General features: G+C 39.6%; 2 protein-coding genes across 3 annotated transcripts; both read left to right on the plus strand.

Annotated features, from left to right (window-relative positions):
- On the plus strand, positions 1-1,998 carry LOC106098751 (uncharacterized). Its single transcript, XM_013275700.3, has 5 exons — positions 1-76; positions 217-639; positions 1,025-1,162; positions 1,314-1,363; positions 1,630-1,998. Exons 1-5 carry the CDS (start codon positions 40-42, stop codon positions 1,690-1,692), a joined length of 711 nt encoding a protein of 236 aa, XP_013131154.1. The 5' UTR covers positions 1-39; the 3' UTR covers positions 1,693-1,998.
- Positions 1,999-18,519: 16,521 nt separating this feature from the next.
- LOC109202621 (uncharacterized) lies at positions 18,520-22,698 on the plus strand. 2 transcript variants are annotated; one of them, XM_019360424.2, is made up of 6 exons: positions 18,520-18,603; positions 19,566-19,603; positions 19,722-19,958; positions 20,220-20,381; positions 20,653-20,699; positions 21,122-22,698. In XM_019360424.2, exons 1-6 carry the CDS (start codon positions 18,578-18,580, stop codon positions 21,239-21,241), a joined length of 630 nt encoding a protein of 209 aa, XP_019215969.1. In that variant the 5' UTR covers positions 18,520-18,577; the 3' UTR covers positions 21,242-22,698. The 2 variants fall into 2 exon arrangements, with proteins under 2 accessions (XP_019215969.1, XP_019215968.1); XM_019360423.2 differs by having other exon boundaries at positions 19,566-19,958.
- The last annotated feature ends 3,575 nt before the right edge of the window (positions 22,699-26,273 follow it).

Below are 26,273 nucleotides of genomic sequence, written 5' to 3' on the forward strand. Positions count from 1 at the left end.
CTTGGTGAGCTGTCTTTTAACTCCCGTTCATTGTCACACATGGATATGATTCATGTTTTTCTCATTGTTCTTTTTGGTAAATAATGTGATCATTTTCAAGATTTATTAATATTTCATCCTATTTTGACGTTGAACTAATGCTGTAAAGTATGTCTGTTTTATTGTGATTTTGTATAAAGCTGTGCATGTTTTAACCTCTTATGTTTTTGTGTATAGGTCCCGTAGGAGCTTTATCTTCTAGTCATAACTTGACCAGTGGGACAGTGTTGGAGATGATGGTCAGACCAGGAGAAAACATAACTCTCTACTGTGACTGTAAAACTTCAACTGGAGAATTCATAGTGTGGTACAGGAATTGCTCTCACGAGAAACAACCTTCTCTTATTCTAAAAACAAAGCTTGAGCAAAGACAATATAAACCAGGTATTGATTACCAAAACCTTCTGAATCCATTCCCTAATTTCCATCTTGTGAAAAATTATTCCTCTCAATCCTATGACCTGCTGATCACAAACATCACTGATTCGGATGAGGGCTTCTACTACTGTGGAACTGAACAGTCTAAGGTGAAGGAAGAAAAAGCAATTAATCTTGAATGCCTATATAGATATGGAAAACTCACCACAAGGATTGTGTTTCGTAAGTATTCCGTTGGAAGTCTATAAACGATCTGTGTTTCAAGTAGGAAAATCTGTTCTTCACTGTGCAATTGTATGGATGACATACATCCAGTATTATCCATCCAGTATCAACGGTTATACTATGTTACTTTATTTTTGCAGTCTGATACAACAGTTATGTTATGTCAATTTTAGAATCAGATTTATGATCTATCAGGAAAAGTTAATAAGACAGGCTGTAGCAACAAAGACACAACTAAAGTGTTTAGTACACAGCAACCTAAAATAATTTAATGATTAATATAAGATCAAAACAAAATGGTTTAAAGACCTATACTTTACAGATTTACGCTTTGATGAGAGTACAATTTTAAATATACAGTTTACTCTTCTTTTTTATGCAGAATCCCCTGATTCTACTCTTTGCCATGACTCCTGTGTTTCCAGTATTGTGTCCAGGATGATGGTGCTTACTCCAGCATTTTCTATTTTTGTTTCCTTTGTCTCCTTTGTATTTGTTTATCAACTGTGTCAGAAAACAGGTACAGTATAGTATTATTATCTTTGTAAATCTCATGTAGGTTATGTAAAATATTGTTTTCAGTAAACCATATACAATGTTACAAGCTGTTAACATTAAATTTATAGCTTTGTATAAAGTTACTGTTGCCATGTGATGGTGTGTATTTGTAGATGCAGAAAAAGGACGTGAAATTCATCAGAAAAGAAAAAGACAGTATGAAGTAAGATTAATAATTTTTTCTTCTTAATCTGTTAATTAGCATTAGATTTTTCACATGAGTGCATATGGATGTAACACATCTATAGCCATTGATTTATTGATATGTGCTACTCAATTAGAACATGTAAAAAAAAAATTTTAAATAGTCATTTAAATAGTATTGTTTAAGTTTTCATAACTAAATGAAAAACTATTTTGAAATTCATGAACTAATTCCTTGTAAAAGCAATGGTGATTCTAAATAACAAATGTCATATTGTTTCTCAGGATGAAGACTTGTGTTTAACACAAGTCATGTTCCAGGCTCAGGATGGATATAGACATCAATAGACAGATTCATGATGAAGAAAACCTAGGAAGTTTACCAAATTTTCACAGAAAAATAAAATCCCAGTGAATTACATAACAATAGTTGTCACTTGCCAGGCTTGTCTTTTTGCAGTTCATTGTTTTAGCTTTTATCTCCCTTGCTTTGTTGCTTTTCCTTTCAATGAATTGTACAGTATTAAAAAATAGTTAAAGTTGTAGTTGTAAATGTTCACACATCTAAAAACTATATAAAATATAGTCTATTGTTTATCGTTTACTCTTGCATATTGATTGTAATGGACTGCAATACTTATATTGCAAAAAAAAGCTTTACAAATAAAAGAAAAATGTCTGCCTGTCACTTAAGTATTTTTCTTTTCAAAGTATGTATTGATGAAATGTCATTACAAAATAAATTTTCTTTATCGTCCAATGTTTTCTTTCTTTTTTTTTTGGTCTTTTAAACCTCAGGGCATCATCATACTTAGGGTTAATGTGGACAATTTCCTCAAACCCTCTCACCAAAGTTTCCCAGACCGTTTCTCTACAACAGTTCGCTTTTCTGCAACTCTGGGCAGCCTAGGCAGAGTCCTGACAATGCAGAAAAACCAGCATTCCTGTACACGTGCATACACACATAGACACACACACACAGATACCAAAAGAGGAGAGGCAGATAACTACAAGGCTGAGTGAAAAATAGAAAAAAAAGGAAATTGGCAGTTCCACAAGGATAGCAAAACATCTTTCTTCATTACTAGTTATGTAATTCATTTGATCAAAAGAAAATAATTGATGATGATAATTATTATTATTGCAACAGTACAATAAAATTAGCATATTTTAACCTCCTAAGACCCGAACTCTTTCATGGCATGCATTTTACATTTCTTTTTGCTATTTGGGCTGATTGGGACCTGATGCATGTAAAAATGAAGAATTATCCTTTTACCTGACTTTGCTCTACAAGGGCTTGAGCCACATCCACATATGAGGACATTCGTTTTAAATTTCAATAGAACAGTGGCAGTATAATGTCCTCGTAAGTGGAAATCAGGACAGCAAAATTTAGTATTGTGGTCCAGACAACCTAAATATGATGTCTACATATGTGGATGCCAGGTCCTAGGAGGTTAAAGATGAAAAATCAGTACTTTTCTTTAATACAACTTGTAACTTTTGTCCCAGAACTTGTGGTTATGAGGTTGAGAATGTAGATTGACCAGTAACTTGACAGTATCATTACTACGCTCAGCTCTCTGTTCACCACAACAGACAGGACACTTTCAGTATCGCTCTTATCACTGCACCAATCTGTCTGTTAATTTCCTGCACAATTCTCCTTTGAATTATGAACAAGACCCAATTATACTTACACTCCACCATTTGTTCCTGACCCACATTAGGTACTCCACCCTTTACTGGCTGAGAAGCATAGCATGGAGGTGCTAATTCTCATCCCAACAAGTTCACACTCAGCTTCTGACCCCACCACGTACACGCTGAAATTGAAGCATCAAATTGTGTGACTAAAGCCAAATGCTACCTTATCAAAGTTGGTTGCCTGTCTACTTTATGTACTCTGGCAGTTACACTGCATGTTTTCCATCCAACATTAGTTTAACTGTTAAGACACTGCTGGTACCACCACTTAACACTTACAATCTATTTTCAAAATATCTGACATTTCTACCCTGATTTTGATAACATAAATCCACAGTGTTTAACATGAAGTACATTTTCGTATCATTCTTTTCTCTTGTTGATTTCTTGTTGTACATATTTCAAACAGCTAAACTTTAAGTTTCCACTTCAGCTTTAACCTACACACCATGTATTTCAAAGATGTCACAAGATCATAGAGCTCACAAACCACAACCATCTTGTATGTGAGCAGCAGGCTCACACCAAAACCAGAGAAAGAAACATCCCCTCAGACAATGAATGCAACAGACCAGTGGTGGTGATCTGATTAATGCATTTGTGCACCCCTCGTTCTTTTTGTCTTTGTTGTTTCTTCTCAAGAGGCACACACAAATGATGCCGAAAACACACACACAAAACTGATTTCCAAGCAGAGGAATGCAGTCATTTGTTTGAAATACAGACATTAGCAGTGTAGGGACTAACTACGTTATTATTATGGTAACGAGCACGGTAACTAGTTATTATGTCAAAATCAGGAACGCGTTAATCATTACCGGTATTTAGATAGGGTCGTTATTCGTTACTTCGTGTGGTGGCTATCGCGGAGCATCCACAGATTCAGTAACATTAGCAAGTGGTGGAGGCCAGCAGGTGGATGAGGGGAAGGGGAGGCAGGAAGAGGAGAGACCTGAGGCGGCTGCCGGTCCAAGTGTCAGGTGAACTGAACTTCAGGTAAGAAGTCATGACCTATCTGGGTCAGATATAAACCAAGTTTAGGTGTAGTTTATTTTCGTTGTGCTGACTTTTTACAGTCAGTTACAATACCTCGTACTGCCTACTAGCTAGCATGACGGAGTTTCTATACTGCTGGGGAGGTGTTATGAAGTTACTGATAGTGAACTTTATTTTATTCATAAGGTTAGTTAGTAGAGTTGCCAACCGTCCCGTAAAAAGACGGAATCGTCCTGCATTCAGAGAAAATATTACGCGTTTCGTAAATTGCTTTGCATGCTATTTTTGTTGAGCAGTGTACCCTGGGTTTGTTAGAGATTTTGCTGAAAACATCTATATGCTGCTGCTCAAATCTGCATTATTGATAGCTGTAAGAGTGAGCTAACAAACCAAACCTACAAGCCAGAAACCAAGCTATCTTGGGAGTTGTATTCCTTTGCAGACAACATAGTGAAATATTGTTAGGCCTGGCTGAGCAGGTTTCACAGGGTCATATTTTGACCCACACACACCCCCACATATACACACCCACATACACACACACCCACACACACAAACAGACAGGCGTATACTTTTTTCACATGCACATGCCTCTTTAAGATGTCACATGTTAATGAGACTATGCATATTCATGTAACCACAATAAAAGGAGCACTATGGGAAGTCCGGCCGAGAGTTTGACGGAGTTCAAGTGGCTTAACCTCAGTCGGCCTCCCTTGCGTGAGATCACACAAAGAGCTCTGTCTTGTGTCTTGTTTTGCTGCTGCAGTTGGTCGTCTAAAGTGTTCCAGCAAGGTTTGTACTTAGATAAACCCAACATAAATTGGTCTTTCAAGCCGGAGCCCTAAGTCAGCATTCACCGAAGAGGAGAAACGACACACTGAAGTCTGACGTCAGCCATGACTCATAGGAGCACCTTGAGAAAGCCCTGGGACGTAAATTCGCGGGCAGGCCAGTGATATAGCATTTGTTCTTCTCCTCGATGGGCGCTGATTGAAGGGATCCAAGACCAATACTGCGCACAAAGCAACGCCTCTGGAGTGTGTCTCAGGCATCCCGAGTGTGTCTTGGGTTTTAGTGAAAGTGCCCCAAGTGTGTCTCGGGCGTCCCGAGTGTGTCTCGGGCGTCCCGAGTGTGTCTTGGGTTTTAGTGAAAGCGCCCTGAGTGCGTCTCAGGCGTCCCAAAAGTGTCTTGGGTTTTGGTGAAAGCACCACGAGTGCGTCTCAGGGGTCCCGAATGTGTCTCAGGCGTCCCGAGTGTGTCTCGGGTTTTAGTGAAAGCGCCCTGAGTGTGTCTTGGGGACCGGTTGCTCCGCCGACAAGGGCGTTAAGTTTTTCAGAGTGAAAAGATCCTAGGTTGGTCCTCGGTCTCCGCCACTGTGGGTGTTGAAGTTTTCACGAGTCTAAGTGTGTCTTAGACTAATCTAAGTGTGTCTTAGATGATAGGTCTGGAGTGTGACTGCGTAGTCTGTGGCACTAATTGTTGCCAAAATGGGGATCATAGAAACCTGATTGTATTATCAGCCTAATAAAAGTAAGACTGGAAGTTAAAAAGGGTTGGAAATAAACTCGATCACATTAAATAAACATAAGTGCAAGAGGAATAAAGTAAAATAAACAAAAGGCTAAATTACACTAGAGCTTAACTATAATGTATTCAAACTGATAATAGTAAGAATAGCAACTATAAACTGGTTTTAATAATGAAACATTGCTGGGATGAAAACCATGCCTAGAATGACTGTCATGTAGTGAAGTAAATAAAGAAAATATCTACACTAATTAAGTGCATAGAGGCACTTGACCTCTATGCACTGTCATCCTAGATGAGACATTGTTGAGATACAGAGATACAGAGTAGACCTATACAAACAACTAATATGCTAAACCCTGTGTACAACTAATGCTTGTTTTTCTCTAAGAGTGCTTGTGAAGGACAGACAAGTGATGTTAGAGCAGAATGGTAAATGGTAAATGGCCTGTATTTATATAACGCTTTACTAGTCCCTAAGGACCCCAAAGCGCTTTACACATCCAGTCATTCACCCATTTACGCACATTCACACACTGGTGATGGCAAGCTACATTGTAGCCACAGCCACCCTGGGGCGCACTGACAGAGGCGAGGCTGCTGGACACTGGCGCCACCGGGCCCTCTGACCACCACAAGTAGGCAACGGGTGAAGTGTCTTGCCCAAGGACACAACGACCGAGACTGTCAAGCTGGGGCTCGAACCAGCAACCTTTCGATTACAAGGCGAACTCCCAACTCTTGAGCCACGATCGCCCCAGAAGTACAGTGATTATAGAGGATTTTGATGTGGGGCTCATTACCTAACCACTATTGAGCTCACAGTGACAAGTAAGTGAGTGACAAACTTAAGGAACGTCACTGATTACAATGTGGAATGAACACATGGGATGATCCATGATTTGGGGCAAATTATGGCAATAGTAGGGGTTTAATGATTTGGCAAGACAACCTTCATATAATGCTCGTTTCTGTGATGCTGAATACTTTATTACTCGTGTGATCTACAATTGTTTGCAATTATGAAGGTTGATTCAACTTACAAATTCTAATTTTCCAGGCAATGATAGTGTGGATGCAGGCTCCAGGTGGAGCCAGGAGTTAAACAGGCTTAATGTGCAAAACACACTAACATCTTTTAACCCAGGTTTACAGGGCTGGAGCGGAATTACTCCGGAGGAGAAGCCCTGATGTTGCCTGGGAAATGACCTAACTAATCTTTTTCTGTTGTTATTGTCCTTGTTCTGATGAGTTGACTCATGGGAAGAGACCATGTGTTAAAGGGGGGATTCCAGATTTAATATGAAATGATGTTTTCTATGATTTTTACGGTGATTTGTGGGATTAACAGTTCATTTACAGGTATTAAACCTCTACAGGGGGTAGATCCATGTTCAGAAAATTTTTTGATGACCTATAAGTGAAGTTAACTGAACTGAAAGGAAAATGTGGTTTGATGATGGTTGACATGTTTTCCAAATGGTTAGAAGTTTTTCCTTCTAGTAAGGTGATACAGGTGCAGCAGCCAGAGTATTGCTGGAAGAAGTCATCCCAAAGGGTCAGATTGAGGCTGGGTGCTGATTAGAAATCTTTAGAGACCCAGCGAGGAGTAAGGACCATTCCTGGCATAGCTGGCAGCCCAGGCAGTGGTTGAGGTCAAAGGTCGTGCTGTTTGGAGTCCTTTTAGTCATCATGAGAAGATTCCAGAACCAGCAATAACCATAAGGCTGCTTGGAATGAGAGCTGTGCCACGGGGCTCATCAAGAGGTCATCAAGAAGAGATTGTGGACAACAGACGGGCATCTGAAGGATGAGGGGAGCGTGCCAAGCTCCAATCGACAGCGCAGAGGGAGTTCGAGGATGGCATCATGTTTCTGTGAACAGCACAGAAACCACAAGCTATGGTGGTGGCGGGGAATGACTGGCAGCAATTTCCTATGAACATCACCTAATGCTGTGTCACTGTGCTATGCATACTTTGACACTCTGAAGAGGGTCTTCCTTTGTGTCATTGTTGGTGTCATCTGCATCATGACCACTTCTACAAGACTGCTGAAGTGATTCAACAGGTGGGATCATAACAGCAGTAAAACAACTAGATCCAATACCCTTTCCACAAAAAGGTTTTCTGCAGAGATGAAAGGACAATAGAGGAGTCATAAGTATACCCCCACAGGAAGAATGCCTGAAGTCGGGAGGGGGTTGATAGAGTCCATAAAAAAGCTTTGAGGATAGCTGCAAGCCTCATGGACAAACAACAAAACCAACACACTAACTGTTATGTGTGTATGTCTCTTTCTACATACATTTGGACTCTGGACATATGGACAATGATGGATAAACAACTGGAAGAGACATTTATAAAGCCCTGCAGAACGCAACCACTCTGCAGAGAGACGTGTGGTCTATACACTGGGGAATGCACCACAAAGCTGGAATGATTTTGAAAATGTTAATTCCTGTTTTTAACTATTAACATTCATTTGCTTACTTGTAGGATGCAGGTTACAGTGTGGGAGATCAATGAGGAATAAGATGATTGCTAATACTTTTACCAACTATATATTGTTTCAGCAGAGTGACTTGGATGCCAAGGCTAATACGTGTGTATGAAATGAAGCATGCACTGAACATGTTTACGAGTGGTGTAGAGCTAAGATTATATAAACTACATAGGCTTATTAAATGACAATACAGGGTGGAAATGTCAGGTTTATATTGTTGGATTGTCATTTATGCTTAGAAACATATACTCATATATGCTTAGAGTTATATAATTGATTGCATATTGATAGGATGTCTGATCCTTAGTAATCTGCAAAGACTCTGTGTGCATTCCAGAGCACTCTGGCATACACACATGTCAGGCAGTGACTGGAATAAGTCAGTGTAAGTGTCGCTGTTGAGCTGCATATACATTGTAGATTTAAGCAATTTTGACCATTTGTCCTCTGCAGGACACCGTAGTTTCGGTTTCTTGTTCGCGCGGGCGCCATCTTGGTACATTGTTTACTGTGATTTGCAAAGGTAAGCACTGTCAGTGGCATTGGTTTTGTTTAAAAACAAGTGTTCCACTGTGTAAAATAGCGGTTTGTCATTTAAGCTAAGCATATATTGTGTTTATTAAGAGGTTCATGTAGTGTCTGATGAGAGTGTGAGGAGTTTGTGTACATGTTTCCTTTGGAAATATCTGCTGCGATTTTGGGCTACATTTCTGCTTGTTAGCAGCGCACTTGCAAAGTAATGCAAGAAGGAGCACTAGCTTGTCAGCTACTATTTGCTAGTAGTCCCGCTATGTTAATTTACCTGAACCCAGTTGTAAAGGTGCCTTCATTACATGAATAATTTTATGTAATGTGGGGTTTTTTTGTTGTTCTTGTTGGCTTTCACTCTGTGTTAATACTCACGCAGTGTTTACTGTGATTTGCAAAGGGCCAGCAGCAGAGTTGGAGTGGTTTATGCCCCTGCACCTAAATAAACGGTGCGGTCCGACCCACAAATTGAATGCCTGTGTCCGACTGGTCTCTCTACTGTGCACCCCAATCCAACACGAAATTACACAACGCAGAGTCCGGGTGTAGGAAGGCCCCTGCACTGGTTGGGTTACACACACATCCTAAGGTCATGAGAGAGGTCGTACCTTCTCTCTCTGATTTATAGTATAGGAGAACACCTACTCTGTATCTGTTTAAGTATAAGTCCCTTTTGTTTAGGTGGTCCGCTGGGCCCCTATCACCAGCTTTGGGGAGTCATTTGCAGGGTCATATTTTGACCCACATATCCACACACACACACACGCATACCTACACATACACACAGACGGTACACATGTATGCCTGTGTAAGATGTCATATGTTAATGAACCTATGAATATTCATCTAACCTCAATAAAGAGCAGTGCTACGGTGGAGCTGACTGAGAGTGACTGGACTTTGCTTACTTTGAATGGGAAAAAATAGCAATTTCGAATGCCTATTTTTGAGTTATACTACATATTTTTCAGTTATACTACACATGCGTTTGTCACTTGTGCTAAACAGTGATGGAAGAGAGCCCTTCTGTTGTATGCCCTGTGATTTTGCTACTACATTTTATCCAGTTCACCTTCAAATTGTATTTTCAGGTATTTTGGAAAAATGCATTTTGTATGAATATGCATTGTGTAACCAGTGTGTTCTGGGTCTACACCAGTGCCTCCTCCTGCACCTTTAATACATAAATATTCAGGCGTTGTGCTGTTTCTTCAATTTTGGCACACTTTGGACACTACATATTTTTTTAGGCATTAAACAGTAGAAATTATTTAATTTATATGCCTAACAATGCTTGTTTTTTGGGGGGGTTTTTTTTGAAGAATTTTCCACACATTCACAGGCTGCAGGCCCTTTCTGCTGTGCGGATAGAGAGTTTTAATGCACTGTGATGCTTTAAATTCCAAGGAGCTGTAACTTGGGCTTCTATTGGCCGATTTGCATGATTGACACCTTTTTTTAAATTCTTTGAGCCAACAGAGTCATGGTAACAATGCTGTGTTCATGTCAGTTCCACCAATCAGAAGTTGCAAGGGGAAAACTCCATGTGGCACTAAATTTACGATAGTGGCTCTGATGCGTTGTGTTACCGCCACCATTATCAGCTACTGGTGAAAAACAACGGAGGAAACGGGCATGGTAAGCGATGCTGTGTGTTAGCGCATTTGCTACGCTGCGTGATTTTGTGGTATCCTTTTGCAGCTGGTTCAGCAAATTTTAGTCGGAGCATGGTGAAACGTGTTTTGGAATCTGTGCGAGGTCAGCTGGCTAACCCAGGCTTTGTTTACCCAGTTACAGGAAGACGGGAGTATTCGTGGTTCGATTGTGTGTGTGTGTAGCGGACTGCTTTGCAATTACGTAACTGCTCTTTCAATCATCACTTGTTTTCGCTGTGGTTTTGTTATTTGATTTTTCATGAACAAAGTGAAATTTAAATGTAAAAGACCCTTGAGGCCTACTCTCCAGGCCCCTGAAATTAACCCAGTTATTCCAAGTGCTCCAATCAAGAGAGAAGCTGTAGTTAACAAATGTGGAGGCCGGGCCTGCAAGGAGGAGGAGGTGCAAATGAAGAACAGGTGTATTGAATTTGATGTTATTGTTCTCACACTCACTGGTCACTGGGAGTTTAACATGCCACATAATAGGAAAGTATTCTCTGAGGATTTGAAAAAAAGAATTGTTACTCTACATAAAGATGGCCTAGGCTATAAAAATATTGCCAACACCATGAAAATGAGCTGCAGCACGGTGGTTAAGACCATATAGCAGTTTAACCACAGGTTCCACTCACAACAGGACCAAAGAAGTTGAGTGCATGTGCTCGGCATCATATCCAGAGTTTTTCATTTGAAAATAGATGTATAAGTGCTGCCAGCATTGCTGCAGAGGTTGAAGGCGTAGAGGGTCAGCCTGTCAGTGCTCAGACCATACGCCGCACACTGCATCAAATGGCTGTCGCCACTTCTAAAGATGATGCACAAGAAATTCCGCAAACAGTTTGCTGAAGGCAAGCAGACTAAGGACATGGATTACTTGTGGTCTAATGAAACCAAGATTAAGATTATTTGGTTTAGATGGTATCAAGGGTGTGTGGCGGTAACCAGGTGAGCAGTACAAACTGTTACGAAATCAGTTTTACCCCAGTTCTTTTATTTGTCGAGGGATCCAGAAATGGCACCAGAACTCAGTAGTTATTTTTACAAAATCTTTATTCATCTTTATTCATCTTCATTTAAGCATGCACTTCTAGAAGGGAAGACGAGGCCGGTGTCCCTCTGAAACAATCTTCACCCCTTTGTTAGTTCCAGGCAGCTTTATAGAGGCGACCCCATCATAAATCCCCCATGGTGTGCTGGAAACTCTGTCTCTGTGTGTATGCACGAGCACATGAGTGCCTGTGTGTGCGCGTACCCGCGTGTCTATGTGAGTGCTCGTGAGTGACTGTGTGTGCATACCTGGTATGTGCGTGCACGTGAGTGAGTGTGCATATAGGTGTGGGAGTATATCAGTTAAAACACTGTGGGTGTGTGTCTCTTCCTAGGGGCCATAAATACCATCTCCCCTCCAGACCACAGTTATCCAGTTACAAATCTACTTCTAAGCTCATGACACAATCAGGCCTTTGTTTATATCCAGGGCAGTGTCAGTGTCTCTACCATTATTCTACATTCTATCTTAACACATTTCTAAACTCTAAAGCAAACTAAACATTCCTACATGTCTAAACTCTAAAATAAGCTAAACATTTCTACAAAAGACAAGTGTACCTTGCCTACAGTGAAGCATGGTGGTGGGATGTCATTACTTTTATGAGATACTGTACATAGTTAAGTTTCAAAATAGTCTCTATTTTGTCATTTTAAAGAAATAAACAAAACCAAGTCTAGAAAAAATGAAAACGAAGAACATACAAGTCAGCTGATTCCCCAAGTGTTTAATCAGGTTAAGGGGAGGACCGCAGGACTCTGTATGGGTGAGTTTTGTCATCTTGGAAGACAAAGTTTGGTCCAAAACTGTAGAGGTAAGGGATTGCCATGGGTTAGAAAATTTCATCTCAATATCTCTCTTCATTGAGATTGCCAGCAATGATGACAAGCCTTATTTTGAGGGAGATGCCACCCCAAACCCTCACAATTTCTCCACCAAAAGCTATTACCTTATCAGTGCAACAATCAGCAGAGTTGTCTCTTTGTCTTCTCCACTCTTTGACCCAACACGCCATAGGCAAACACAAGGAGGATAACTTGGGAAGATAATCAAAAGCTGGCATGACTAGATAGCTATAATAGAGTACAATAGAATAGAATAGATCTTTATTGTCACTGTTACAAGAACAATGGGACTAGGGCTGCCACAAACGATTATTTTGATAGTCGACTAGTCACCGATTATTTTTGCAATTAGTCGACTAATCAGATCATGCATCCATTGGACGTAAAACGTACAGCTTATTGCACCAGCAGCATCTGCTCTTATATAACTATCATTAGCTTACAGCTTGAAGTGTTTAAGGTCTGTGGTAACTAAAAATAAAGACAAGATGATGGTTTATTAAATTTTAATGAAATTTGCAGATTGTTTCGGCGAAGTTTAATAAACTCCTTGCTATCTAAAATATAACAGGCCACCGGATCTCACACTTCTGATAATCAGTTGTCTGCTTGACGTTTATTCAGCTGTGTAAAAACTATAACTTTAATCTCAGCGAAACCGATTTACTCAGGAACAAATAAAATACTGAAAAAAGCCAAACAATAACATTTTTAAGTTATCTAAGTGACTTATATATCACGTTTAACCAGAGTAGCGAAAGACCGCCGTGGGTTTGAAAACGATTTGCCGGGAGTCCGGTGTTCTTAGCGGCTCTAGTGAGCCTTGCCCCCGGCTAGCTGTCGAGCTAGTGGGTAACAGACGTCTCCGAAAACGTCGGAGCGCTTTTGAAAATATGCGGTGTCTTGATAAACTGACCAGATATTTGAGGTTTACACGGCTACATTCTCGCCTGAAAATATGTTAAACGTTTATTTTGTGACCCAGAAAGAATAATAAGAGTAATATTAAAACTAACTAGCTGCCGCCATTGTTGGAAACGGAGCTGGGCTGCGCTATGAATTCTGGGACACAGTTTCTTCTTCTTCGGGGTTTAACAGCAGCTGGCATCCTTGTACATGCAGTGCTGCCATCTTCTGTTTCAGTCCGTTATTACACTCTTAAATCCTACTACTTATTCCTGCGCCTTTTGTGATCTTACAAAGCTTCAAACGACGCGTCGACTATTAAATCAGTCGTCGACGATTTTGATAGTCGACGTAATCGTGACTAGTCGACTAATCGTGGCAGCCCTAAATGGGACACAGTACCATAACAATGTGGCAAAGAGTGGAAGATGAGTGGGTGACTTAATGGGCAGGATGATGAGAACATTGGCAAATCTGTAAATCCTGCCAGCTGCACCCATATGGAAAAGAAATAGGAAAAAGTTATAAACGACTTGCATCAGCTTTACCTTGCTTCATATAGTGAATCATAGAATAGAATAGAATAGAATAGAATAATCGTTTAATTGTCCCACAAGGGGAAATTTGGGTGTAACAGCAGCAAGAAAGACACATATACAAACAAACAGTACACAAGACACAGAACAGAAACATACACAATTTTTACATATTTACATGAAGGACAATCGTTACCAAAAACTGAGTACCATACTGTTATTAAATAAAATAAAATAAATTAAAATACAGATAAGAGGCTAACCCTGGTTATAGTGTGAATCGGTTGATAAAAAAAGTGCAAGATACAGCGCTGATGTAAACATCTATGATTGTTGGGAGCAGTTCTGATTGTACAGTCTGACAGCTGTAGGGAGGAAGGACCTGCGGAAACGCTCCTTGATGCATCTAGGATGCAGCAGTCTGTCACTGAAGGAGCTCTGCAGTTCAGCAACATTTACATGCATGGGGTGGGAGACTCCGTCCATCAGAGATGTTATTTTGGCCAGAGTCCTTCTGTCTCCCACCACCTGCACTGGGTCCAGGGTGCATCCCAGAACAGAGCTGGCCTTCCTAATGAGTTTATCCAACCTCTTCCTCTCAGCTGCCGATAAACTGCTGCTCCAACATACAACACTGTAAAAAATGACAGATGCCACCACAGAGTCATAGAAGGTCTTTAAAAGCGCTCCCCGTACTCCAAATGACCTCAGCCGCCTCAGCAGGTAGAGTCTGCTCTGACCCTTCCTGTAAAGAGCATCGGTGTTGTGGCTCCAGTCTAGCTAATTATTCAGGTGAACACCCAGGTACCTATAAGAGTCCACTATCTCAATGTCCACTCCCTGGGTGTTCACCGGTGTCACTGTAGTGGGTCTGCGTCTCCGGAAGTCCACCACCAACTCCTTGGTTTTCCCGGCGTTGATCAGCAGGTGGTTCTGCTGACACCAGTCCACAAAGTCCAGAGTCCACTGTCTGTACTCTGAGTCGTCCTCACCTGTGATGAGGCCGACTATGGCAGAGTCATCAGAGAACTTCTGTAGGTGGCAGCGTGGGGAGTTGATGGAGAAGTCTGCAGTGTAGAGGGTGTAGAGGAACGGTGCCAGCACAGTTCCCTTTGGGGCCCTCATACTGCAGACCAGCGTGTCAGAGACACAGCCCTGTGACCTCACATACTGTGGACGTTCTGTGAGGTAGTCCAATATCCACTGGGACATGTGGTGGTCCACTCCCGATAGCTCCAGCTTGTCTCTCAGGAGTCGTGGCTGGATGGTATTGAAAGCACTGGAGAAATCAAAGAACATGATCCTCACAGTGCTTCCAGGCTTCTCCAGGTGAGTCAGAGCTCGGTGCAGGAGGTAGATGATGGCGTCCTCCACCCCGATGCCAGGCCGGTAAGCAAACTGCAGCGGATCCAATGAAGACCTCACCAGGGGGTGCAGATGGTTTAGAACCAACCTCTCGAGGGTCTTCATCAGATGTGATGTCAGGGCTTACAAGGGCATATAAGGCTTATATGATTTACTCATGAAAGTGGCCACTCTCTCATTACTTTCATATATTGTTTTAGTAAGTATCGAAAACATACAAGTTTCATTTATATAATTTTTCATGGGATCTTTTATCTGTTTTCACTCTTGTATGCTTTTCACACAAGTTTCACACAAGACAGATACAAACTTTATAAGATTCATATATATCTTTTCCATATGGGCAGTGGCACGACTAAGGGAATCCCCGAGGCAGAGGAAACACCAGCAAGGACCTCAAAGTGGGGAGACAGAGAGGAAGAAAGAGGTTAAAGTACAGAGTGGATGGTGCCTTTGCAGGGTCTGCAAAGGCACCATCCACCATTGGGAACATGCTACCTTTTCACCAAACTGGACTTTTTAAAACTCACTTGAAAATCAATTTTTACATTTTTATATTTGAAAAGACTGAGTTTTGATATATGTTTTAAATGTTTAAAAATAGAATTAAAAATGAATTGTCTATGTGTGATAAGAAATGACAGCTACGCTCAGATAATTTCCAGTTGTTGTTGTTGTCTTTTTCAATCTATCAATCTAATCAATCAATCAGTCTAATCAATAGTCATATATTCTTCAACAGTAATATAAATAAATAACAAATATATAAATAAACAAATAAATAACATTGTTATAAATAATAGCAATGTTCAAATATCTCACTAAACCACCACTTTGTCTTAATGCACTGCAAAGTAGTGCAAATCATCTGATCTAGCATGCTGTCACTGGACATGTTGTTTATTATCACACTAAGCTTATACCACAACAGAGGCACTGCAGGCACTGCAAAGTATCATGTATCATGCTGGTTAACTGTTTCTGAATAAATTCCCAGAAGCATTGTCAACAAAATCACCTACCTACCCACCACCCACATCCACATAAAGCACCTTCTTCCTGTCCACCTTCTTTGCATCAAATGGCCAAAACCAAAAAATCAAAACTTATAACTTCATTTTATTCACTTCAGGTTTATTTATATAGCACCAAAACACAACAACATTTGCCTCAAGGTGCTTTATTGTAAGGTAAAGACCCTACAATAATATAAAGAAACATGCAGCCGGAACACATGGTCAGGGATTAGCTGGGCTGGTCCCAGTGCAGATGGCAGTTTGGTAGTTCAACCAAGTGGGTAACCTTAGAGAAGCAATCAACAATAGTTAGAATAATCATGTTTCCTCCCAAGCATGGGAGACCAGTGATGAAATGCAAGTCTATGTGAGACCAAAGCTGCCTGGGAATCAGAAGTGGTCAGAGGAGTACTGCAGATGGAGAACTTACATATTTATTCTGGGCACAAACTTGACAGGCTGACACATATTCATGGATGTCTTTTATAAGAGTAGGCCACCAGAACAAGTGTTGAAGGAAGGTTATAGTGCGGACTTTACCAGGATGGCACAAGGCCTTATCAGTATGTCCCCATTGGATAACTTAGGACTGAACTGAGGAAGGCACAAAAAGATGATAGGGTGTACCAGTACCTGGGTCTGGTTTACAACGCTAAGCATTTGGGATCAGAGACTCAATCTTCCAGGATAGTGACATAACGATACAGGAGGGCGGGCGGCATGATTATGGTTTCCTCTGCCATTGCATCAGAACATTTGAATTAGCAGGACAAGGTGTTGGTTTCCCAGAAAATTGAATTGAGCAAAGAAGAGGTTCTTGTGGTTGGTCCAGACAATGGGTGTTCAGCCCTCTCCAGGCAGTGTTGCCAGTCCTCCAAGGCCATCTTGACCACCAGAAGCTCCTGATCTCACATGCCATAACTGCACTCTGCAGATGAAAAGAAAGCACATGAGTCAGCATAAAGGTGTGTATTGAACATGGTCTTCCATTCGTCCTCCTCCTTGATGCACACCATTTGATATGTGTTTTGTAGGTCCAGTTGGTGAAGATGGTGGCATCCTGCAAGAGCTCAGTGGCAGATGGAAGGAGAAGCAACAGATACTTGTTCTTTACAGTAATGTCATTTAATTCACGGAAGTCTGTACAGTGTTGTACAATCTTATCTTTCTTCTCTTTAAAGAAAAGCTGTGGCCAGTGGAGAAGAGGAATGATGGATGATGCCAGCAGCCAAGGAGTCAGTGATGTATACGGCCTGTGAATAGAGAGAGATTCTGTCAGGGCTCTGTGTGCGGGCAGGCAGAGATGAGGATACAAATGCAGGACTCGAACACAGAATTGTAACGCAAAACCTCAGCTTTATTGTTGGAGAAAACAAAACATGAACTGAACAAAGAATACTGGCAACAGAGAACTGAAACACACAGGCATAATCTGATGGTACAATGCGACACTGAGCACAGGAAAACACAGGGCTAATATACACAGGGTGGTAATCGGAATGGGCAACAGGAGGGAGAAATTGGACTAACGAGACAGGGGAGCAGTAGAACTGAACACACTCACATGAGACACAGACCTTCACAATAAAACAGGAAACAAGAAACCACTAAACAAAGACGCAGACAGAGGCAGACAGAATATAACACATGAAACTCAAACAATACATGAAACAACAAATCCTTAAACACGGATAAACAGAAACATGAAACTCTAATAATAATCATCATCATCATCACCATCACCACCACCACCACCACCACATGCACTACAAGAGAATAAGAAAACAATCCATAATGCAAAAACACACCAAAACATAACAACTCAAAATACTGGGTCAAACTGACCCAGAACCGTGACAGATAAGGCCAAATCCTTTTGAAACACCTCAGCCAGGTTGTGGTAGGCAGTGGGTATGGAAATAAGATCTGGCTTGGACAGTTGTTCTGATTGAGGGCTGGTCTGCGATGGTGTTCCAGGTCCAGTCTGTAAGCAGGTTCTGCTTGCTTAGCCACCAGGGGTGTCCTAAGATAAGAGGGGCATTAGGAGCTTCAAAAATATACAACTGAATGTGTTCATAATCATCCGGTTACTGGAGATGATGAGGTTCACCAGAAGGGAGTGGCAAGTGATGTTCAGGAAGCAAGAACCACCGAGAGCCAAAGCCTGAAGGGCCTCCAGCAACTTTTCCAGCGGTAAATTGAGCTCAGTAGCCAATGATTTGTCCAAAAATCTGCTCATCACCATAATCTATAAGGGCCTGCAGAGAATGCAAAGAGGACTGGAAACACATCTTTGTAGATACTAACAGTCTGAGTATGGAGGAACAATATTTTTGCCCGCCAGTATCTAATCCATTACTGTGGGGCCCCCTCTTTGAACGGACAGAAGCAGAAATCAATTAAGTAGCTTTCTTGCCACAATATAAGCACTCACTGGCTGTTCTGTCTCAGGTGTTCCGCCAGAGAGAGGTGAGCGTGACCAGGTTGCACCTCACTCTTTGTTTCTCCTTCCAGGGTTTCAGACTCATCGGGGGTTGTACCTCCTCTCCACAGCTCTCTCAACAGAATCATCTCCATGAGGAAAACAGAACATGCTCCTAGGCAGAGGAGATGATGGGTAAGATAATGGCAGTCAAAAAAAAAGACAAGCAAGCTTATGGTTTGGAGGACAGGTTATTAACATTTTCAAACACACAGAGAAAGAAAGAGAGCCAAGGTAGAGAATGAGATATAGGAAATGTCAGGATGCCACAGGAGGACTGGAGGGCCATGACACTTATGACATGGACCCACATGAGCATTTAAAAATTTGATGGATGGATCGGTGGATGGATAGTCAGATTTTCTTTACCTCTAGTGCAAATGTGACATTAACGTTATGTGCCATTATGTCTTTTCTAAATTCAAATCTATAAGTGAAGCATTTTACTACACAAAACCAAGCTAAGCTATTGTTCTGCAGAATTCAAGTCTATTACACAAAGTCATTCACACTTTCTTATCTTGGAGTTAGAAAGAGTTCCTATATTATTACAATTATCTTTCTAAAGACTCATAATTTGTCAATAAAATCTGTTAAAACAGTCTTTTTTGGAAAATGGGAAAGAAGTTAAATGATGGTAAAGGCACAGTCATTGAAAATTATATTGCAAACTGTCTATTATTTGATTGTAAAAAAGTTTTTCTTCAAGTGTCATCTAGAGAAGAACTTTCATCTTTATATCTAGACCATCACGTAACGTTACACCAATAGAAAACAACCACAGAATACAGTTCCATTCAACAAGCCAATCACAACTTACATTTCCTTTAATGGAAAAATATGAGCAGGTCATAAGATCCGAGAGTCAAACCAGTTTTAGTGTCTTTTAACTGCAGGTCATCGTCACACATGGACAGACTTCACATCATTCTTGTCCTTCTTTTGGGTAATATTTGGGTAAACTTTATTAAACTCTGATGAACTGAAATTTTGTAGGAATTTTGAACTACTAATTCTGTTTCACAATCTACATCAACTTATGTACTTGATTGGAAGACTTTTGTCTAAAAGACTTTTTTGTACTGTTTATTTTTCAGGAGGTTATTGCATTTCTGGATCAGTGGTGGATCTGACAGTGAGATCAGGAGACAATATTACTCTGTACTGTAACTGTAAAACATCAAGTAAGGAATTTCTTGTGTGGTACAGAAACTGCACCCATGAAAATCAACCTTCTCTTGTTCTAAAACTAGAAGAGGATTCGTGGAAACCCACCACTGATCAAGCAACTTTGGTGAATTCGCTATCTCGGTTCCACTTTGTAAAGAACCAGTCGTCTGGATCCTATGATCTGCTGATCATAAATATTTCTTATTCTGATGAGGGCCTCTACTACTGTGGAATTGGGAAGCGCAAGGTGGAACAGACTTCAGTAATCAATCTCAAATATATTTACAGATATGGGAGCATTTTCACAAGGATCCTAATTAGTAAGTGCTGTGGTGTGAGTTATTATTTTTTTTTTTATTATTATTATTAGTATTAGTAGTAGTATTAGAAGAATTAGTTGTTTAGTATTAGTAGTAGTAGCTTGTGCTCAGTGGAGAATTATATATTTGATATAATTATATTTTATTCTCTTTAAAATAGCTGTTAGTGGATAATGATGTTTAGAAAGACGTATGTAAAATTAAAATGTTGACAAAAAACACAGCACAGACCTAACTGAAAAATATTTGTGAACAATTTAGATTCGAGTAACCAACACTACTCAACTTCAACTTCAACCGATTGCCTGACTACACCAGACTGTAGCATGTGTTGGAAACTGCTATTCATCCTGTGTCCGGCATCGTCTGTTTTCTCCTCTTTTCTTGTCTCTCTTCTTGTTCATCACATCTGCCAGAAAAAAGGTAACTGCTAAATATAACACTTTTATTAAATCCATCCTTCAGTTCATTCAACCTCTTTTATAACTTACTTAATCTGTAATCATAACGTTCTCCAAAAACTTCAAATATTGTTAATAATATTAGAAATAGTTGGAAAATAGATACTATATTTAAGTATTGAATAGATGAATGCGCCTGTATTTGTCACTTGCGGTTGCTTGCAGCCAAATTGAACTTTGTGTGCTGTTGGACGTTTTTGTAATGATGTTGTATTCATTTCTGGGGTTGAAAGTTGATCAGCCCAAACCTGAAATGAGTGGAAAAGCAAGGAGAAATCAGGTAAATTGCATTAGTATTCAATTTCTGTTATAGTTACAGTTTTTTCACAATTAATTCTACAAACAAAAAAAAAAGTTTATAATGGATTAAAGTCAGCTAGTGACTATAGATGCTGACATTTCTACATACACACTTTGTACACACACCAGATTTATTGTTACTAATCTCTAACAATTACTCATCACCTTCATGCAATGACAAGCCAAAATTATGGTTTGTTTTCTTAATAGGGGGCATATTTCCATCTCTTATTGCAGCCATCTTGCTAGCTTTATGCTTAAGAAGGAATACAGGTTTCACCATTTACAGTATTTATACCACGTTTATGCACCAAAATAAAGAATTATGTTTAACAGTGACTTACAGAAAGTCAAAGTCATTGTAATCATTAATTAATCATTAATTAAAATGCCCATTCACAGGATGAAGATGTGTTTTACGCCACAGTGAAAACCGGTCAAGCAACACAAAGACCAAAGAAGAAGATGACCTATAGTTCTGAATTCTGCACATATTCTGCCATCAATACCTCTAAACTTTAGATATAAAAAGTCAAAATTGTTTGAGACATTTCTTTTTATTTTTCACCACACAAAGTTGAGCAGTGACTAAATTTAAAGGTTTCTCTTCTCAATGAAATTTAAACTGGTTGAGGTTGCATTTAAGATGTAGACAACAATGGGTTAATGATGTGACATTATCAGAGTTGTTAGCTTTACCACAAGGATTAATAGCAGGCCTTTGCTTTTAATCAATTCACTAAATAAATGCTGTAGTAATTTGGTTGCTGTCTTATAAAACAATTTACAATTGACTCAGTGTGTTGATAAGTTACCGCATCAGTCTCCCAGTGGCTATAGATACATAAATGCTTAGTGCAGACTCCTCAGTATCATTAAATATAAGGTGTAAGGCTGAGAATAATGGATAAGTATGGTTTTTTTTTTTTAAGATTAAGCATATATGGGGGCATTTCAGACTTTTAACCTAAATTGACCGTCATATAAAAAAACTTACAAAGATAGCGTAAAATGTGTAGTGGACTTCATGTTATTCTTGTTAGTGGAAATAGTTACCCCTACCCTCCTAGAACTGTGTCTGGTTTCACAGGTCAGAGCAGACTTCATTTCAAAGTGACAAGATCCGTGCATGTGTAATAGTATAAAACACAAAGAATACAATACATGATATGTTACCACGTGGTATCTAAACTTATGATTACACTATACAATGAATCTTAAAGGAAAATTGATCAGAGACCAATAACCCCATTGCCAAATACTGCAGAAATATTAGATTTAATAATTATGTGAACTTTTGAAGTGAATATGTACACAGTATTTACATTGATCAGCTAAAATATTTACAGTAATTCCAGCCTGTTTCACTTTTTGCCCTTCATGTGCCTCAGAAGGAAATCTAACCTGTAAAACTGCAGACTGTAGAAGACCTCTGATGGTGCCCTCTGGTTTAGACCATGATTAGGAGATGTGTTACAGTCTGTATGGTAGGAGCTGGTGATGCTGTAATGATTTACAGTACTCTCTCGCTATGACGCGGTTCACCTTTTGCAGCCTCGCTGTTTTGCTGTTTTTTGTTTGTGTGCAATTTTGCATTTTTGCATGCTTTTTTTTTTCTTTCTTACAGCGTATTGTGTTCTGTGCCGTGATTGGCTGTAGACCAGTGTCAATCATCTCGTGCCGTGTCTCCTGTACAGTACAGAATGCGTTCAACTTGTAAAAGTTGACATAAATCTTCGTAGGCTAGCAGTGTGACACTGAAGTGCTGTACTGTATGTTTGTAAGTTTTCTCCCCAACAAACACAATGTTGACGAAACATTTTGCACCGTCAGAGGCACCTGCAGGTGCCTTTGGTTTGGTTTTATAATACTGGACTTATTTTTCTACGAAAGTTTGAATTTTGAGAGTGTTTAAACAAGAGACAAAAGTGTGAAAATGTTCATACCTGTCTGAGAAAAGTGTAGTGAGGGGTTTTACAGCTTTAAAACATTTATAATAATTGTAAAAAAAAAAATAAAGTTGGCTACTTCGCGGATTTCACCTATTGCGAGTTATTTTTAGAACGTAACTACCGCGATAAACGAGGGACCACTGTACTGATATACAGAATTTAATTAAGGTATTTGGAAGAACGGGATCTCAGTGGTGATAAGGATCAGGGAAGGACTAGTCTAGACAGCGGTGGTGGAGAAAAAGATGGAGGCTTGAATGGAGGCTGAGTAACAAGAGAGAGGTGGAGATGGGGAGAGATGGGTTGTACGAAGGCGTCTGCAAGGGAGCATGGCAGATGAACAGACGGATTTAAAGTACATGGAGTGGAGGCTGATTGACTCCAAGAATGTGGCCTGACAGGATTAGACCAGTGATGTCACAATAAGTTTTAGAGTGTGGGAAAGTGGAACTGATGTAAAGCTTATATTATCCACCAAACACCTGGGAAGCAGACAAAAGTTTGACTACAGAGCTTCCCTACTGAATTTATGTATAAGCTTCATTATGAGATGTTTTTGGAAGCAGACATGCATACATTTTTTTGTTGGGGTCATTACTAAAAAAAATTAATGTTTTTCAGATTACATTACTTTTTCTTTAAAGTAATGTATTGATTGTTTTTTTAGTAAGGACATAAACAGTATTAGTAAATAGATTTTCAAAACAGTGTTTATTCATATATTCACTTAGAAATAAAATCAGTGTTAGTTATTACTTTTAATGTCGTATTTAATTTTAACGTCAGATTTAACTTCTGTTGAATAAAACAGTATCTATATTATCAAACTTCCCGTGTTTTTTTATTATTATTATATGAATTACAGTGCTTATTATATGAAGCAGCAGTTGTTTTCTTGTCACAGTTTTCCCAAAAATTGTGGGGGGTGTTTCTGATCATACTACGGGTCTATATACAATGTCCTTTGTAAAATATATTGCAGTTCTCTTTAATTGTTGATTGAAATCATTGTTTTGCAAAATATTTTGTAAATTCTGAATGACATGTATGGCCTTATCTACCACTATTTAATCGTTTTTATCTGAGTTTTGGAAATGTTTCCATTTTCTGGGTTTAATTAGGCAACTGGTTTGACTGAAAATAATGTAATAATCAAATCACTAAAAATCAAATAAAATGTCACTTAAAATATCTGGATTTTTTCTTCTTGTATTCTGACTGTAACAAACTTACATCATGTAGTAAGCGTCTTTACAGTTAACCAAGTTAATGTAGGGTGGAGGATATGATAAGTTTCACTAATAGTTTAGTATGACTTTTCTTGCCTCTTCTTTTTTAATACAAAGATGTAACATTTTATTTTGTTGCTATATTGACCTTCTATATATTTTTGGACAGAGACAACTTTTTTCTAATTAGAATTCTGTACATTACCCCAATTAATTTTGAATGAAACAACTCAGATGCTTGAAGTGCTGAAGCTGAATTAAAGTTTGAGCTTTAATTCAGTGGGTTGAACAAAAAGATGCACAAAAATATAAGGAAATTAGACATTTTTTTAAACACAATCCCTTCATTTCAGGGGCTCAAAAGTAATCGGAGAAATTGAATAACTGAAAATAAAACATTCATTTCTAATATTGGTTGAAAATCCTTTGCTTGCAATGAAAGCCTGAAGTCTTGAACTCATGGACATCTCCCAGTGCAGGCTTGTCTCCTTTTTAATGCTCTTTAATGTTTTGGGCTTGTCCATCTGTATTATGAAACGCCACCCAATCAGTTTCACTGCATTTAGCTTGATTTTAGCAGACAATGTCTCTGAACACCTCAGAATTGATTTGGCTGCTCCTATCCTGTGTCACATCATCAATAAACAGTAGTGTCCCAGTGCCATTAGCAGCCATCCACATCCAAGCCATCACACTGCCTTCACCGTGTTTTGCAGATGATGTGGTGTGATTTGGATCATGAGCTGTTCCATGCCTTTGTTGGATTTATTTTTATATTTAAGGCTAATACCTCATAATTAGCATCACACATTTGTTTTATCCTTTACTGCACACAGTTATGCATTGTAGAGTAGTTTTGGAAGCAGTCTGTAACACTCTGATAGTAACAGACAGAACACTAAGACCCACTATCAGGAATGTGGTCTGGGCCATAAATCTGCTGTTATGGAATGCCCTCATCCCCCCTTCTTTAACTCTACAGACCTGACTGGAGGACAAGAGGTGGTTGCCATGGTAACGGGAGTGTTGCCCACAAAAGGGTCATCTTTATATAAGGAGATGTCCAGAAAGGTACAGATGAAGAAATGTGAGCCGATATCAGACCTAAGGCCACCCTCAATTGTTTGGACCAATCATGATAACATTCTGTTTTTAGCACATGCAGTAAAAGTGTTTACTGTCTGGGCATGGCAGCCTTTGCCATTGAGCCAGAGAGGAGGTCCATGGCACTATGCGAAACTAATTTGAAAGAGCATATTTGTCTTCTCTCATGAAAAAAAAAAACCCAATACATTCTCCATAGTTTTTTCTTGCCCTCAGTTTGGTAGAGGTTGACCTTGGTTTCATCTGCCCAAAGAATGTTTTTCCAGAACTTTGCTGGCTTTTTTAGAGATTTTTTAGCAAAGTCAAATGAGTGGCTTGCACCTTGCAGTGAACCTCTGTATTTACTTTCATGCAGTCTTCTCTTTATGGTGCACTTGGATATTGATACGCTGTTGTGAAGGGGTTTCTAATCACCATGGAAATGAGTCTGATTATCCAGCACTGTTGTCTTCCATGGAAGACACAAAAGGAGAACGGAAGGGGAGCCATTTATTGTAGGTTGATCTTGGCTGTTTGTACATATCCAAAACATGAAGGTACCTCATAAACTGAAAACTACACTACTAAAACTTAAAGCTAGAAACACATACTGGATTCTAAGGAACACTGGAGTTGGAACACACCTGATGCTCTGATAAAGGACAAAGGAGGAAATTTAAGTAAGCTAACATTAAAGTAAAGTAATACAATTGTAATTACTGATTTTGCAATTCACTGATATATCAGTTGGAGCACTTACTCCTAAGCAATAACCATGCACTGCTATGGAACAATGTTCATTTTTATTTTATTATTTTGTTTTTCGACGTGTGGTGAAAATCTTGAGTACTAACCTGTAACAGTCGGGCAGCCAAAAACCACGAGAATGGACATAACGCAGACACAACACAGAGGCAAAAAGTTCAAACATGATGACAAACTTTTATTTTGTCATCATGACTCAAATACTCAAATAGTCTCGAACCAGAGTACTATATCTGAACTATGTCTGGACTATGATCTATGAAATGAAACAAAAGCTGCCTCGCAGACCAGCATCAGAAAGTGGTGAGTATTGCTGAGTGTTACGGCCCTAGCAGGGCCTCCTGAAACTACTCTTGTGTGGGTGTGGTGTTTTCTCTCCGCCTCCTCTCTTGCTCCACCCCTCTGTCTCTCTCTTACTCTTCTCTCTCCCCAGGACACAGCTGCTGCTCATTGGCCTCATTTACCACCTGGGCTCAGTCAGCAATCACCTCTCTGAGGTCATATAAGCTGGGGATAAACTGAATG

This window comes from Oreochromis niloticus, linkage group LG6 (genome assembly GCF_001858045.2).
Source record: "Oreochromis niloticus isolate F11D_XX linkage group LG6, O_niloticus_UMD_NMBU, whole genome shotgun sequence".
Taxonomy (NCBI): Eukaryota; Metazoa; Chordata; class Actinopteri; order Cichliformes; family Cichlidae; genus Oreochromis; species Oreochromis niloticus.